Raw genomic sequence first — 15,948 nt, forward strand, 5'->3', positions numbered from 1 at the left:
CTTCATGTCCTCTTTCACTACATCCATAAACCTCCTATTTGGTCTTCCTCTAGGCCTCCTACCTGGCAGTTCAAAAATCCCAATATAAAAAACCATCTCAGTATAATAATAATAATAATAATAATAATAATAATAATAATAATAATGATTTGTAAATCACATTTCATTCTTAAGAATCTCAGAGTGCTAAATAATGTATGATATGTAAAACATGAATATAATGATTGGAGACGGTTGTAGCTCAGTCCACTAAGTCTTGGACTGGGGACCGGAGGGTCACTGGTTCAAGACCCTGGTGTGTGAACTGACAGTGGGAGGTGTCAGTTCACTCCCGATCACTGCCAAGGCACCCTTGAGCAAGGCGCCATTCCCTTTTTTAAGTTGCTCATTTAAGGTGCAGCATGAAGGAGCTGTTATAGGTTTTCAGCATATGGATAACTTGATTTATTAATGTTCTATATTTTTGTTCTTTAATGCACTTTCAAGTACAAAACACGTTAGGTGTTCTAATGTCGTGTTGCAGTAAATGTGCTGCTATATTGAAGTTTGTAAAATTATATGACCTCATTTTATTGATTATGAACATTTGTGTTTGTAAAATTCAAATCGTTAGGCAGATTAAGAGTTAATGTTAAACAATATGGTTGAGGAGATACAGTACAACTTTACAAACATAATCATGTCATGACCAAGCAGTACAGTCACTACAGTAACAGCGCTGTCACTACCGTCAAATAACATTTTACAAAGTAATTAAATTATATGACAACTATTAGTTAAATGTGGATTCAATGTAATAACCAAATTAACTCCGATCTTTAAGATCACTGTAATTCATTTTACAAAAAAAAAGGAATTTCAATTTGGATGAGTCATGGAAAATAAACTTTGAAATTTGTTTAAAGATTGATTCCAAGTGATTTAATTGTAAAATAGATTTCTAAAAATGTTCTTTAGAGGTTCTATGGAAACACTAATTTAACAAATTAATATAGTTTTTATTACCATGTGTTGCTGTGTTACGGTAGTGACACATTTCAGGTGCGGGAAAACATTTCAAGAACAGGCAAGGCCATAATATATGAAATTTTACTGGCCTGTTTCTAGATTTGTACCGTAGAAACATGGCACAATTTATGTATATATATGTACATATATGTTATGTTATATATACAGTAGTATATACGTGTGTGTATATATATATATATATGTCCCTCTCACCCTTGTAGGGTGGTCCTCTACCAGAGGCCTGGGAGTCTGAGGGTTCTGTGCAGTATCTTAGCTGTTCCTAGGACTGCACTCTTCTGGACTGAGGCTTCAGATGTTGTTCCAGGAATCTGCTGGAGCCACTCTTCCAGTTTGGGGGTCACTGCTCCAAGTGCTCCTTCTACCATGGGGATAATATTAACCTTGATCTTCCACATCTGTTCCAGCTGTTCTTTCAACCCTTGATACTTCTCAGTTTCATGTTCCTTCTTTCTGATGTTGGCGAAGGTCGTTTTTGTGCCTCTGGCTTCCTGAAAATGTTGTTTTTTGTTTTCTGATTATATCTGATTAGGTTTCAGAAACGTCTACCTAAAAAGGCATAAAAGTGAAAAATTGACCTTGACCTACTTTTTCAAGGTCAGGGTTGTGATCTAATTTTCATCCCCTTGCCTCCCTGAATATAACGCTTTTTGTTTCGTCTTTCTATCTTATCCAGTCCTGAAATATGTACCAAAAATGTACAACAGTTGAAATTTGACATTGACCTTGATCTGGTTAAACACCCCCTGATTCATCAGGGGGTGTTTAACCAGGTTTTATCATTTTGTTGTTTTTGAAGTGAAACAGGCTGCATTTTTTAAAATTTGCTTTGCAATGGGTTTTCTGTATCAGTCCCATTCTTACTGCTTCACTGAGCACCACATGCTACATCTGAATTGATTGTTTATATATTTATTTCATCAAAATCTAGGATAATGGAGAAAAACAATATACAGTGGTACCTCTACTTGTGAAATTAATTGGTTCCGGAAGAAATTACGTAAGTAGAGACGTGTTTTCCATACAAATGCATCCTTTTCTCATGCTTGTCTATGATCTCTTGCTCTGTTTATATGTACAAAAAAATGTTTCTTCGTCTTTTCTTTTCCTCGTTTCTCCGTCACTTTCTTGGGATCCATAGTGAATACGTTACCCAAAAAGTTATTATGTCTGCGCAAAACTATCAGACTACCTCACGGGTCGAGTGCCGAATGCCGAAGACACTAAGCACCGCTCTCGCTCCACGCAGAGGTGGAGTGGCATCCCTCTTAGCCAATGGGATGCCAGTAAGATACATAATAGGTAATAGCCAATGGCAGAGAAGCTATGAGAATGTTGCGTTCAGGAACCTGTGGGAGATTCGATTATCAGCCGATACTGTGTTTTTACATTACGCAAGTTGAAATTTCTTTCGTAAGTAGAGGTAATATTTTCCTGCTGAGAAATTTCGTAAGTAGAAAATTTCGTAAGTAGAGACATTCGTAAGTAGAGGTACCACTGTACTATATATTTGTGTGATTGGGACCTTATGAACCAGTACCTTGATCTGTGTCCTCGTGCTCTAACAACAATCCTCTGTAACACTGACAGAAAGAGGATGTTGTTCAAAGACAGGTCTGCAGCCAGAGGAACTGTCTTTACTCTCCATTGTTTATTAGGAATGGGTAACTGGAGTAAAATGTAGAGTAGCAGCACAGCACTGTGGACTGCAGTAGGTAACATGTAGAACCGTCAAAAGCGTCATTAAGAACAACCTGTTGGTGAAAGCTGTGGGACAAATACTTGGATTTGCAGCAACAAACTCACTCTTTCTCTGGTAATCTCCTCATTGAGTTTCGTACCTTAACCCATGAAATACTTCACATTCACTCGGCAACAGATTTCGAGTGATCGCTGACTCAACCTAATGGATGCTGATTGGCTGAACACCAATCACACATTTATGATCATAGCAGTTCTTCCCTTACATTTTCCACCTCCTCAATGCAGGACTACATAGAAACGGAGCGGCTGCTGAGCACAGACAACGTCAACCAGGAGGAATTGCGCTCCTACGCCCGCGAAGCCGCTGACTTCGGCACAAACTACCAGCTGCCATCCCTGGACTACGCCATCAACCACTACGGACAACCAGATGTCGCCATGTTTGACTTCACCAGCATGCACGCCTCAGAGAACGCCACCTTGATCAGAGAGAAGCACGGACACCAGCTGGTGGTGGCGCTGGTGGGCGATAGTCTCCTAGAGGTGAGATGCAAACGCTACAGCAGGCGCTTTGACCCCGCTGGGGTCAGCTTCTGCACGTTCACCTGAATGTCACGTTTTGTGTTTGCAGCCCTTCTGGCCAATGGGGACAGGCTGCGCTCGGGGTTTTCTGGCGGCCTTCGATACTGCATGGATGATACGGGGCTGGTCGCAGGGCAAGAGTCCCCTGGAGTTACTGGCTGAGAGGTGTGTGGGTTTGATTGGCAAATTGATATAAAATATTTAAGCAAAGTCCTGACCTCCTCAAGAAAACATCAGTGGAAACTCCTCAGTGTGGGAGGATAAATCCATGTTAGTGACGTCACGTTACGTATCTTCCCTGTCGTTCCTCAGGGAGAGCATCTACAGGCTTCTTCCTCAGACCACGCCGGAGAACATCAGTAAAAACTTTGACCAGTATTCCATCGACCCGGCCACACGTTACCCAAACCTCAACTCCAGCTGCGTGCGCCCACACCAGGTCAGCCCAACCCTTGATTCATACAATAAAATCTATTTATAAACTCTATTTATACTGTTGACATTTAACCCATTGGCTCATCCGAGTGATCAAGGTGGACTTTTATTTATTTTATTTTATTTTTTCCCGACATGTTAATGTAACTGACATCACACCTTCGTCACATTTACAACATCATCAACAACATCCGAAAAAAAGGGGCTGACGGGTAGAAGCCAATAGGCTTGTGAAATTCCGTCCCCCAGAATCAACAAAACATCTCTCATTAGAATGTGTAATCAACAAACTCGGACATTAAAAGTCTTCAACCAGCTCATACATTGACTTCTGACAGACGTTCATACCCTTATCCACTTCCAGATGTTAGCCTTTTACCCTGGAATATAACCATGTTTACATTCTTCCTAGGAACACAAGGTTTGTTAACGTTGACGTGTCCAAAATTATAGAGCTCCCAATATTGAAGTGACTCTGTTGTACTGATCTTTGGTGTAGTAACAATTCTTGTCCGTCTTTATTGCTCATATTTCACCAACTCCTCTGCACTCCTGATCACCATTGTTTTCATCTGGTCCGGAGAAAGCCCCTTTGTTTAATCATCTTTATACAAGCGGACCCCTGGGGATTAATGCTTTTTAAATTTGTAAATTTGATGTTAGTGCATCTTGTGTCAGGTGCGTCACCTCTTCATTGATGGCCAAAAGAATTCGTGTCACCTGGAAAGAGGTGGATCGACACGTAGATCAGTGGATCTGTGCAGAAGAGGTGAGAAACACAATGATTCACTTTGGGAAGACTTTGGGATGTCCAGGTCAATCACTCAATGCTTCACTTAGATGACAGAATATATTAAAAGTTTCTGCACCTCTTGAGTTTGTTCCTGCTGGGTTTTTTAAAAATCTTTAAACCATCAACAAGGTAAGGAGGATGAAGCCCTTTCCTACCTAGAAACCTTCATCTTTTGAATCTTCTTCAGTGGGTACAAGGTTAATTTAGACACGTTCACTGTCTGAGATCAGTAACTCAAAAACAATTCAGAGAATTTTTTCGGAAACTACCTGTATACATGACAGGCGACTGGTGTGGGAACTTGAAACATATAATTTGCTTCTAGGAACATCTTAAACCTCCACGGCGTTCCTCCACAATTTAACCAAACAATCCCCAATAAGCTGATATAGCGTGACGTCTATGAAGGTATTAAGTACAGTTTTGAGCAGCGTCACATGTGTAAAGTGATAATACAGATAGTATGTTGTGTCTTTTGGTTTATAACAATGGTGTTTATCCCATCGTCATAAATATATTCAGACCTCAAACAGAATGACAGCGATAATTAATCTCTAATACTCAGATGGGACTGTATTCTGCCTGTCAGCTCCCTGTCATGAAGTAACAGTCACCGGATCATCCAATGAGTCACTGCTGAGATTAGATGAATCCACAGCCCCATTATCACCGACTGGCAGCTCTCATACTTATTGGAGTTAAAGTAGAGGCTCAGCTTTTAAAGCGGTCTCAGCAGTGTATCAGAACGAACCTTTATAGAGATAAAGATGCCTCCCCAGCCCCTACTGGTGGAAACTTTAGCCTTATCTCAGTCAGAGGCTGACACGCCTCTTCCAACACAATACAGCAGGATAGCGTTACAACCACACCAGGGTCAAACGCGATGCCGCTCAGGCTTGTGCTGACCTGTTGTACAGCAGTGTTCTACTGATGAACAGAATTTATAAACTGATAGAGGAGAGGTCAATCTTGAGTCACCAGTTGAAGCTCATTGTGGAATATTTTGAACCATCAGAACAAAATTCTAAACCCTGAATCTAGATTTTGATGAATGACTGTGAAACTTACTCTTGTTTTCTCTGCCAACAAACATAAAAAATAAATCCCAATATGTATCTTCAGCTGCTACCCGACAGTTCTTGTTTATTGTGTGGCAGGTGGTGTCCTGTGTGTGTATCAGATTGTAAGCAGCTATTTCCCCCTGCTAGCAGTGAGGTCAGTGAGAACGGTGTGAAAAGAGTGCAGCTCGTCACAGTGAGCTAAAAAGACCATTAAGTATAGAATTTAGGGGAAGTGCAGTTTGCAGTATCTCTCTGTAGGCTTGTTACAACGACTGACTTCGCTCTGCATGACGTACATGGTCATTTGACCCATTGATGAGAGAATCAGTACAAATGTGGACTGGAGTCACATATTCTGACCTGACTCGGCTTGAAAAAAGAAAGACATGGACTTCAGCACCTTCACACAAAATAAAGGATATATTTCAATTTCACGCTTTCCGTTTAAACATTCTACACGCACCATCCAAGGACTGAATCAGGGCCTTTTTCTATTTTAGGGATTTTATAGTTCTTTTTATAGTATTTTCTTCAAATCCGTTGTTATGAGCTCACACTCTTCGCATTTCTTTCCAATCACAGAATGTTCTCAATAATCTTAATTTTAAACATTGTGAACCGTAGAGATATTTGGGAATTTTAAGCATGTCTTTTTTTTTTCTTGCGTTTATTTTTCCAGACAGAGTGCTATGCTCATGTGTGAGTCTACTACACATTCCAATCTTAAACATCCTACATTCAGGTATTTGGCACAAAGTTTATGATAAACCTTTAAATAAGCTAAATGGTCTGAATTAATACCAGATCAGTAAATACCAGTAAAAATAATGCAAACAACTTCTCTTAAAATGCCATAAAAATGTGAAATATAGAACTCCTGCCATGAAGAAACACTTTCACATTTGAAATCACGTTAAAATGAAAGCTGCGGTTTGTGCAGTCGACTGAATGTTGTCTGGGTTGTGTTTTCTGCCAAAGTTCGACCTCATGAAGGCTTGGGAGGAGATTCAAGTCTTTCAAGTTGAGACTCAAGAATCAAGTTTACGGCCATAAACGATATTCTCACGCCAAGGAATTTGCTCGGGTATTTTGTTGCACAACAGGTGACGCTGTGAGAGAAAATTCAAGCGGCGTTATCTGAAAAAGTTAGAAGTGGCTGAAACGTGTCGACGCTGCTGATGCTTTCCGTCTCCCCTGCAGAGTCTGAGGTGCATCCCGGCCGGCTGCTGACCTGGTGTCAGAAACAGACTCGGGGCTACCGAGGCGTCAACGTCACCAACCTCACGTCTTCCTGGAAGAACGGCCTGGCGCTCTGCGCCCTCATACACCGCCAGAGGGCGGATCTCATGTGAGAACAGACGCATTCATTCATGCTCTGGTTATTCTGGTCGTGACAGTTTTTTCAGGCCTGCTTGTTGAACAGTCAGCTGCCCAAAACTGTCACAGGAAGTACTTGGTACTTTTATTGAAGGCCTGTGTCAACAGTCTCCTTAAAGCTTTTGACTAGTAAAGAAAAGAGACCTGAGAACAGGAATCCTTGGTGCTCCTTTTTCTTTTACCAATAAATCAATATCTTGTCTTTCCCTTCTTCTGGAAACCAAGCTGTAAACTCATGCGCCGCCTTCGTCTCTCTGTCCTCCCTCAGCGACTTCGACTCGCTCAACGAGGACGACGTTGCAGGAAACAACCAGTTGGCGTTCGACGTGGCGGAGCGAGAGTTTCGCATCCAGCCGGTGATCCGGGGGAAGGAGATGGCAGCAGAGGCTGAACCGGACAAGCTCCTGATGGTTCTTTACCTCTCCAAATTCTATGAGGCCTTCAGGAACTCCCCACAGAGCAACAACGGTTAGGCTACTTCCTGTTTGTGTGTGGGGGGGGGGGAAGTTTTATCAACTTTTTTCATCAGCTGCTGTGAAGCATGCCGAAGGGAGTTCCTATCAAGATGTCCAGATTGTTAGAATCCACCCAGTCAGAGGTGGGGGAGCACAAACTGGACGGATGAGACTAACTCAATTTCGAATGTGATTTGAAATCTACAGTTGCACGAATGGCGTTTGGCTGATCTCACAGGGTCATTTCATATTTAACATCCAGGAGTGAACGCTCCCGGTTGCGTAACTTAAGTTATGACTCTCGCATGCCCGAGATAAAGTTTGACAAGTGATCTGCCTTTGCACCGGCTTTTACGTGGGAACAAATCATGCATTTTTAAATTTTAGATAAAGCTTTTGTTAGTAGAAATGAGAAAATCCTGCAGAAATAGGTTCCGTTAATACGACTACAGATATGAATCTTATGCTCTGAAGGCTTCCTGAGCAGCAACAACACAAGATGCTCACTAAGGGTAGAAAATTAAGTAAAGAGACCTTGTCTGTGTGTTTAGTTCAACATCACAAAAGTAATTTCTGGAAAATGTTCCGAAATAGAGGGAATCTGGGTTTTTTTGTTTGTTTTTAATATCTAGTGTCCCAGATATAAGGAAACTACTACGTATACTACATATACCATACAGATGCTGTTGGAAGCAAATGTATTAAACCCCCACTAAATATCAAGTTTTTTGCCAAATATACAACCTCCTTTGGCAGCTTTCCTGAGGAATCTTGGCCCATTCTTGTTGGAAAAAGGTCTCAATTTCTGGAATATTCCTAGTTTACCTGTTTTCACCACCTTCTACGAATCCCACCAGACGTTCTAACGGTTTCACGTCAGGCGACTGATGGCCTCTGTGTGCCCGCTCCTCTGATCACTCTCCTTTTTGAAACAGCCACTGACATCCAAGCTTCCTCTTCCTCACAGATGGCGAGAGGTGATTCGGTTTTAGTGAACAGCAGAGAAACAGAATATGTTGCCACTAAACACCTAATATCTAACGGGGTGTGCAGGTCGGGATCTATGATCAGGGCTTCAGTCGGTGTTGTAGCAGCGTCTTTTTCTGCCACCCTACCCCGGGGTAACTGTCATTTCAGTCAGTCTGGATCCCATTCAACTGCCTTTACTGTGAATGAACACAAACCGGTTCAATGTACATTTAACTGGGCTGTTTTGTTTGACAGGCTCAAGAGAAGCAGATGAGAACAGTGAGGATTATTCAGTTAAAACCAGCCTCAAACCTGTGACTGTTCCACAGCCCAGAAAGAGGATCCCCAGGGTAAACTGTGCATCAGATGCTTTTATTTTACACTCTGTACCCCCACGCTCCACAAGGACTCATTCAGTCCCCACCAGCAACACTACAGTATTCATTTACAGGCATTGAATCATAAATCTTTCAGCACCGACACACATTTAATTCAACGGGATAGTTTTTAATTACAGCATCTGCTGTTGCAGGATGACAAAAAACTGGAGGAGGATTCAGTCAACAAGCGACGGCGAAAGGGCAACCACTACCTCACAGAGGTCGGTTCACCCGGATGCGTAACGTGTGAGATGCTCAACAAAGACCCGATTTGAATGTGAATTTAACTCTTGATTTGCTGCTCTCCCTCTCTCCTCCCCCTGACTCGGCATCAGTTGTCTTGTCACAGTGCGCCTCCTGTTGGTGATGACGGGGAGCTGCAGGAGAGCAAGGTGCGCTCCATGGCGACTCAGCTGCTGGCTAAGTTTGAGGAGAACTCTTCAACGGGGGGGTCGCACAGCAAGGTGAGAGGGGGGGGGGGGTTGAGGACAGACACACGTCTGAAATGTATTTTTAATGTGGAATCATGCAAGTTTCTTCTGTTAGGCCTGATTACCTGCTGGCTTTATCGTGGAAGCGATACAAATGGAAATTAACATTTAAACTTTAGGAATTTGTTGAAAACCACTCTCTTTATTTATAGAAATATATGTTTAAAAAAAAACAAAAATTCTATAATGAAGTTAGTTGGTTAAGGCTGCTCTAGATGTAGTTTCAACGTCACACCAGCTCAGCACGTCAAGCTGCAGCTTGTTTCCTGTTTGGCGTGAAAGAAAACTTCTGCAGATCTGTGGAGCACCTGGAATAATAATAATGTTTTATAAGAACAGGGAACTGTCGAATAATGTTGAATTTGTTTGGGATTAAAGGTTTGAGTCAGAAAAAAAAAGGAGCCTTTGTGAAAACTACCCGCTGATCGTTTCCCATCCTTCTGTCCTGTCCCGTTTCCTCTCCTCCTTCCATCAGTCTGATCAGGAACCTCCAGACCCCTTCTCCTCCTCACCTCCATCTTCCTCCACCACACCACTTCCTTTCTCAGAGGAGGAGGAAGAGGAGGAAGAGGAGGAGAATGAGAAAGAAAACCCCCGTTTTGCCAAACCCAAGGATGTCCCCCCTTCTCCTCCCCTTCCTCCCCCTCGCCCAAAGTGGCAGGTATGGTTTCCTCCCTCTGAACGTTTCTCAGCTCTTGATTTTTTTCGATCTTCCTGTATGTTTGTCCCTCCATCTGTGTGAATAAAAGTGTGAATGCCTTCTTCCTGCTGCTGGTACTTCCTGCCCCCAGCCTTCCATCTATCTTCGCCTGCTGGAGAATCCCAGTGCTCTCACCCAGCAAACCAGCGTCCCCGATTCCCACAAATCCTCTCTCCCTCCGAGCCGTTACAGTCGCTCTCCTTCACCCTCGCTCTCGACGAGTCGTTCGCCGAGCCCTCCAGCTACTGACCGTTACTACCCAGAATCCACCTCTCTGTTCTCTGCTGCTGAGGTTGATCGCTCCTCTCAGAGGTCGGGGGAGTCCACGCAGCAGGTGAATGTCACGTCTGTCTTTCATCACATCTTTTTCTCAACTCGTTTGTTGACCAATGCTCTCTGTCCGTGCAGAGAATGTCTGCTAGGGAGTTTTCTCACAAGAGCATTAAGGACAGAGCCGTCCTCCTCTCCTCCATGTTTCCTGGGTCCAACAAACCTCCTGCTCCTCTTTCTCCTCCTCAGTCTCAGGTTGTGTGTGGCACCAGTCATGTTAGATTTCTGCATGTTCGGAATTATTAGTCCTTTAATATTTATTTTTTATGACTATTTAATTCTGGAGCTTAACGTTGCGCAGGCTTCTCTCTCTTTTTTTTAAAATTTGAGCAATTTGAAATATTGTTTTTGTCACTTTAATGAATTTGTGAACCTTTAAAAATTATGATACCAAAAAATAATATATTTGAAATTAGTTTTCTGATTTTAGCACTACCAAATTTAAAAGTTAAATCAGTAGTTACATTTCACAGGAAGTGGAAGTTGTTTTCATCGTCAGCTTGTTATCATTTGGAGATTTTTGTTCTATGAAGTGCGTTCAAAACTCATCACTGTGTGTCGTCTGAATCCTGTGTGAATGTCCAATTTATGTGAAAGCCTACTACTGCACGTCACTGGATAAGCAACCGTTAAAGTTAGGAGAAAACACTTCCAATAAACTTATAAACTCTGAAAAGGTTTAATTATTTGTTACAGGTCAGCATACATTATTTTAATTTTTCAAAACAGTTCAATGTGACAGAGGTTAGAATCAGATGAAGTCAGAGCTGCTGATTTATTTCATATTGACACCAGATCAAGAATAGAAAAACTATGGCCCGCGGGCCATGTATGGCCCGTTGGGCTTTGTAATCCGGCCTGACAAACTTGTTTAATCTACATAATAGATTTTATGAAATAAGTGTTTTAAAATAATAATAATGCTGCCTGTTAACCAAACCCTCTCATAGAATGGTTTTTTCATGTCATTTACATTAATAGAAATAAACTCCACTCTCTGTCTTGTTAACGTCAGTGTAGTCTACCCAGCAGTCGATCCCTCCCTTAACAGCATGGAAATAGAATAAACCAACTAGATCATCCAAATAAATATAATGAAACTGTTATTGATCTATTCTAAGGAATTCAACAACGTTTCTTTTTTATAATGTCTTTATAATGCTTGCTTAGGAGGTACAGACTAAAGTCACATATACGGTACTGTAACCTAATGAAAAGGCCTCCCACGCATCCCAGAATAAGTTCTCTTTTGGGTTTGTTTCCTCATTTCTCCCTCCTTCCGTTTCTGTTGACTTTCACTAAAGCTGGACTTTTACTTTCCTCCTTCCATCCAGCATTTCATTTCTGTTTCCCTTTCCTTCTGTAGCTGAAGCTGCCAACCTCCTCTTCTTCATCCCCTCCTCCTCCTCCTGTCTCTGTATCTAAGAGCTCCCCCATCTACCCTGCGGTCCACCCTGTCCCTGACCCCACCGCCCAGGCTGGTTTCTCTCCCGGTCACAAGGACAAGGACTCCTCCTCTCCCTCCTCTCACGCCGACTCTGAACAAACACATCAGAGCTCATCTCGTCAGGCTGATTCCTCCACATGTAACAAGAAAACATCTTCTGACCTCTCTTCAACCTGTTATGTCGAGAGCCCCTCGTCCCTCTCTGAAACCAGTCGTACAAATGGATACAACAGTTCATTTTCTCATCCAACATCTTTACCGCACAAGAAAAACTCTGAAAAGATGCAAGAAAAAGAGGTGAGGGGCCACAAGCAGCACAGGAGACTTTTGATGATGAGAAATTAGATGATAAAGGGAAGAGTTTCCTCATTCCTACCTAAAGACCACCCTCCAGTCCTCTGTTACCTCCTGTCACACATCAGGGCTGTCTGAAAGGCAGGTTTGTCAATGTGGAGAAATTCACATTTTCTAAACTGGGTGGTTTCCTGGCCCAGGCGTCGACCTTCCACAGAGTGTGTGGAACTCTAATCGGTTGTTTTTGCATAATCCTATAAAACATTCTAATGACTGATGATCAGCCATGTATTTTAGCATAAGAAGTCTGAATTTACCTGGTGAAGAAGTACTACTTAAGAGCCAGACAGCTTGGAGAATTGGCTTCATTAAAATCAACTTTTTAAAGAACAAAAACCCAGAACAAGTTTTAAGAAACTAATCTTCACCCTAAAACTTGAAGAAGTCATGTTTGAATTAATTTTTTTAAAAAAATTTTAAACTTCATTTGAAGGTAAAATTATGATCAAATTCTGTTCTGTCGGCAGACTGTGACTATGACTCCGTTTGACCTTTACAAGTCATAGGAAAAATGTTTTTCATTCAAATGTGCCTCATTTTACAAGTCATGTCCATTTTGGTGTCATTTAGTGCAATGGGAGCTGCTCTCTTGACACCCCCAGAAGAATCACTGTAAAGTCACGTGATGGCTCTGAGAGTTGTCCAACTGGAGTTTCCAGTTACAGTAAAGAGGTACAAGTTGAGACCTCAGCGTGAATACACGTCCTTAAACTGATCTTTTCCTGATTTTCCACTCCATCTGCTCCTGCTCTCCTTTGGTTGTAACATTAGCGAACAGTTGGTAAAGTATCATCAGCCATAGACGCTAAAGCTCAGGTACTGGCCATCATGTATGAGACAGACCACAGACCCAATGCCACGAAGGTAAGGTGCATGTGGATGCTACAGAGACTGCTCTTAACGCTGAACTGGATGCTCTTCCTCTTGCACGTCTTATAATGCGACATTAGCAGCACCAAAGAGGCGTCATAACTGCGTGTAGATCAGCTGCAGGCTTTGAGGTGCAGAACTTTGTGAAGCATCGCCACACCTGCTGACATAGTCAAAGCCTGAGTGTCTTACTTTAACGTGTGGATTTAACGGACTTGAGTTATAATGAATTACAAGAGTGGGAATGTGTGGACATAACCTGTAATTATAACTATTCTAAACTGACATATTTATGGATATTTGTTGTTATTATTACATCCTGCTTCAAAGCGGTGATGTAATTGTCGGTGTTCATGTGTTCGTCCGTCTGCCCATTAGTTAGTCCACCAAATATCTTAGCAACCGTTGCAGATAGAAAGACGAAACTAAAAGCAGATTACTCGGGCGGCAAAGGGGATGAAAATGAGATGATGACCTTGACCTTGAGAATACTAGTTCAAGGCAAAATTTCAACTTTTGTACACTCAGGAACTGGATAAGATAGAAAGACTAGGGAGAAGGCCAGTGTGAGTAAGACCATAGATCAAAGCTACTGCTTTGACCCATGAAAAGCACTATCTTTGATCTTTGACATAATGCAAGTAGGTCAGGGTAAAATTTTCAAGTCAGGGGTGTCGCGGGATGTTGCAGTCTGTGACTGCATTGGTTCTTGTTCTTGTTGTTACTGTTGTTACTTGTTTGTTTTTTTAGCACAATATCAAAACTTCGTTTTTTTAAAAACGTCACAGCTATTTTCAGCCCAGATAACTAAACACACCACTAGCGAGGCATGATGGGAGCTGTGCTTGTGCTTCATCTCGAGGAACTCGACTCGTGTTTGTAAAGTTAACGTAGACTCAGTTAGCATAGCTTAGCATAGAGACAGGACGTGGGGGGAAAACTTGCTGAGCCATGTACAAAACAAGTCGTGATTGTGCGTTTAATGATGCTTTTTAAACATTTTTTTTGGTCTTGGTCATGTTTTTTTTTTGTTTTTTTTGAGTCTCCAGGTGACGTGACTTTTATTCACATTTCAGGGACTCGGGTCAAACTGGAGGTCACGATAAAATCCTTGTAGTGTTTTTTTTTTGTTTTTTTTGAAGGGATATCTGACAGCAGTAGCTCAAATGCAGCTGGTGATATCTGCGTAACTTTGTCCTGCTCCCCTTTTCTTTCAGTGTGTGACACGTAAGAACTTCCCTCCCGGTCTGGGGGGCAGTGACATCTGCCACTTCTGTGGTAAACGGGTGTACGTGATGGAGAGACTGAGCACCGAGGGCTACTTCTTCCACCGCGAGTGTTTCCGCTGTGACGTCTGTAACTGCACCCTCCGTCTGGGGGGGCACACCTTCGACTCACAGGAGGGTACGTTACATTCACCCCGAGTGTGTTCATAACATGCCCTGAAATCTGACTTACTCTCTTCTTTATCCTGGATTTGTTTGCTTCTTTTACAGCCAAGTTCTACTGTAAGATGCATTCTGCCCAGCGCCAGTCCAGCTCTCACACGGGGAGGTTCAAAAGGAGAATGGTGAGGGAAACTGCAGCTACAACACACACGTAGATAAAGAAAGTGGAATTTCAATGAAAAAAAAAAAAAATCAGTGCATCCCAGAAACAAGATCCACATAAATGACTCCCTGCCCAATGCACAAGTCCATGACTTATCTGGTATAGCTGACCACATGTTGGAGCTTCTCTAATCACCATATAGTGTGATGTCCCAGAGGGTTTGTGATTGGAGCCATATGTCCGTCATGGACTAACACACTGGATTATATTAATGGACCATCTGATGTACAGTGACAGGATATCGCTCCCAGCAGAGCCAGGTGCTAAACCGGCACAGTAATAACATACTGTCACATACTGAACCTTTAGCGTCCCTCTGGGCTTTACGGTCAGTTGTCCTTGAAAGAAAGAACATTTTACTGAATGGATTTATACCCAAATCTGAATATTTATCAAAGAAATCCAGCAGTAAAACATTTGTCATAGGCTAATCCCACAAAACAAATTCTTCCTAGAAAAGTGCAGAGTGGAAACAAATGGAGGAATGAATTCTCTCCCATCCATCGCATCACTTTTCATTTCCTCGTGATACTTTCTAAACAAAATCAATCACTCAAGTGGTGGCTTTTGGTACTTATGGTTTTTTTTCTTCTTCTGTAGTCATTTGACATTTAAGGAGTTAACTTATTCATTTTAATTTAGAAAATGTAACTTTTCCTTTGGTATGTAACGAACATAATCAACTTTAATAACTTTTTTGTTTGTTTGTCACACTGGTTGTGTGTAACTCTATTAAATACTTCTAATCGATTGACACTCGCTGTATTTCATTGTTTTTCTCACGTGCAGGAGGACTGTGTCCCACCCTCGTCGGCGGACAGTGGAAGCTACTCAGCAATGGGCAGCGCCCCGACTCAACACCCAGGTACTCTGGTTTCCTTGATTAGACGAGGCCTGAGCTGGCCGAGGCATGCCAGCAGGGCTGTGTGTGTGTTGCCTGGACGACTGTTTGACAGTGTGTGTGAGTCTTTCACAGCTGTGGGGTCCCACGTCAGGAACCACTCACACGACTATGTGTTCCTGTATGAGCTGCTGAGTCTGAGCTTACCTCTGCTCTGCATGATGTATGAGGTGCTGGGACAGATCTACCAGGAGCCCCCACTGGGCCAGCAGCAGCTGTAGGAAAAGGGTTTGGAAGGCCCAGTTGACCTGATGGTTTGGATTTTTTTGCTACTTTACTGCACAAAATATTTGAATCAGGGTTTGAAGCCAAATTTTATTTAGTATTTCAATACATCCAGTGGAAGGTGTTTCAAGAAACAAGATAAACCATTGTTGTAAATATGCATTCTTTGATTAGCTTGATTAGTTTTGATACTTGTTGTTTTTTATTTTTATTTTATATGAACACAGAAAAATAAAA

The 15,948-nt window shown here is 42.1% G+C and overlaps 1 protein-coding gene across 6 annotated transcripts in view; it reads left to right on the plus strand.

Moving 5' to 3' along the window:
- LOC137594591 (F-actin-monooxygenase mical2b-like) overlaps positions 1-15,948 on the plus strand; it is a 48,253-nt gene that overhangs the window by 18,252 nt on the left and 14,053 nt on the right. For 3 of the 6 annotated variants that reach the window (XM_068314188.1, XM_068314187.1, XM_068314190.1), the window contains exons 8-25: positions 3,016-3,273; positions 3,362-3,477; positions 3,625-3,751; positions 4,426-4,516; positions 6,802-6,949; positions 7,247-7,446; positions 8,658-8,752; positions 8,935-9,003; positions 9,118-9,246; positions 9,749-9,934; positions 10,065-10,307; positions 10,382-10,498; positions 11,670-12,047; positions 12,675-12,776; positions 12,876-12,968; positions 14,192-14,378; positions 14,471-14,544; positions 15,375-15,450. In XM_068314188.1, coding sequence (XP_068170289.1) covers positions 3,016-3,273; positions 3,362-3,477; positions 3,625-3,751; positions 4,426-4,516; positions 6,802-6,949; positions 7,247-7,446; positions 8,658-8,752; positions 8,935-9,003; positions 9,118-9,246; positions 9,749-9,934; positions 10,065-10,307; positions 10,382-10,498; positions 11,670-12,047; positions 12,675-12,776; positions 12,876-12,968; positions 14,192-14,378; positions 14,471-14,544; positions 15,375-15,450 — 2,689 coding nt within the window. The remainder of the gene's footprint in view (positions 1-3,015; positions 3,274-3,361; positions 3,478-3,624; positions 3,752-4,425; positions 4,517-6,801; positions 6,950-7,246; positions 7,447-8,657; positions 8,753-8,934; positions 9,004-9,117; positions 9,247-9,748; positions 9,935-10,064; positions 10,308-10,381; positions 10,499-11,669; positions 12,048-12,674; positions 12,777-12,875; positions 12,969-14,191; positions 14,379-14,470; positions 14,545-15,374; positions 15,451-15,948) is intronic. The other 3 variants (XM_068314191.1, XM_068314192.1, XM_068314193.1) reach the window with 3 other exon arrangements.

Source organism: Antennarius striatus, chromosome 4 (assembly GCF_040054535.1).
Source record: "Antennarius striatus isolate MH-2024 chromosome 4, ASM4005453v1, whole genome shotgun sequence".
Taxonomy (NCBI): domain Eukaryota; kingdom Metazoa; phylum Chordata; class Actinopteri; order Lophiiformes; family Antennariidae; genus Antennarius; species Antennarius striatus.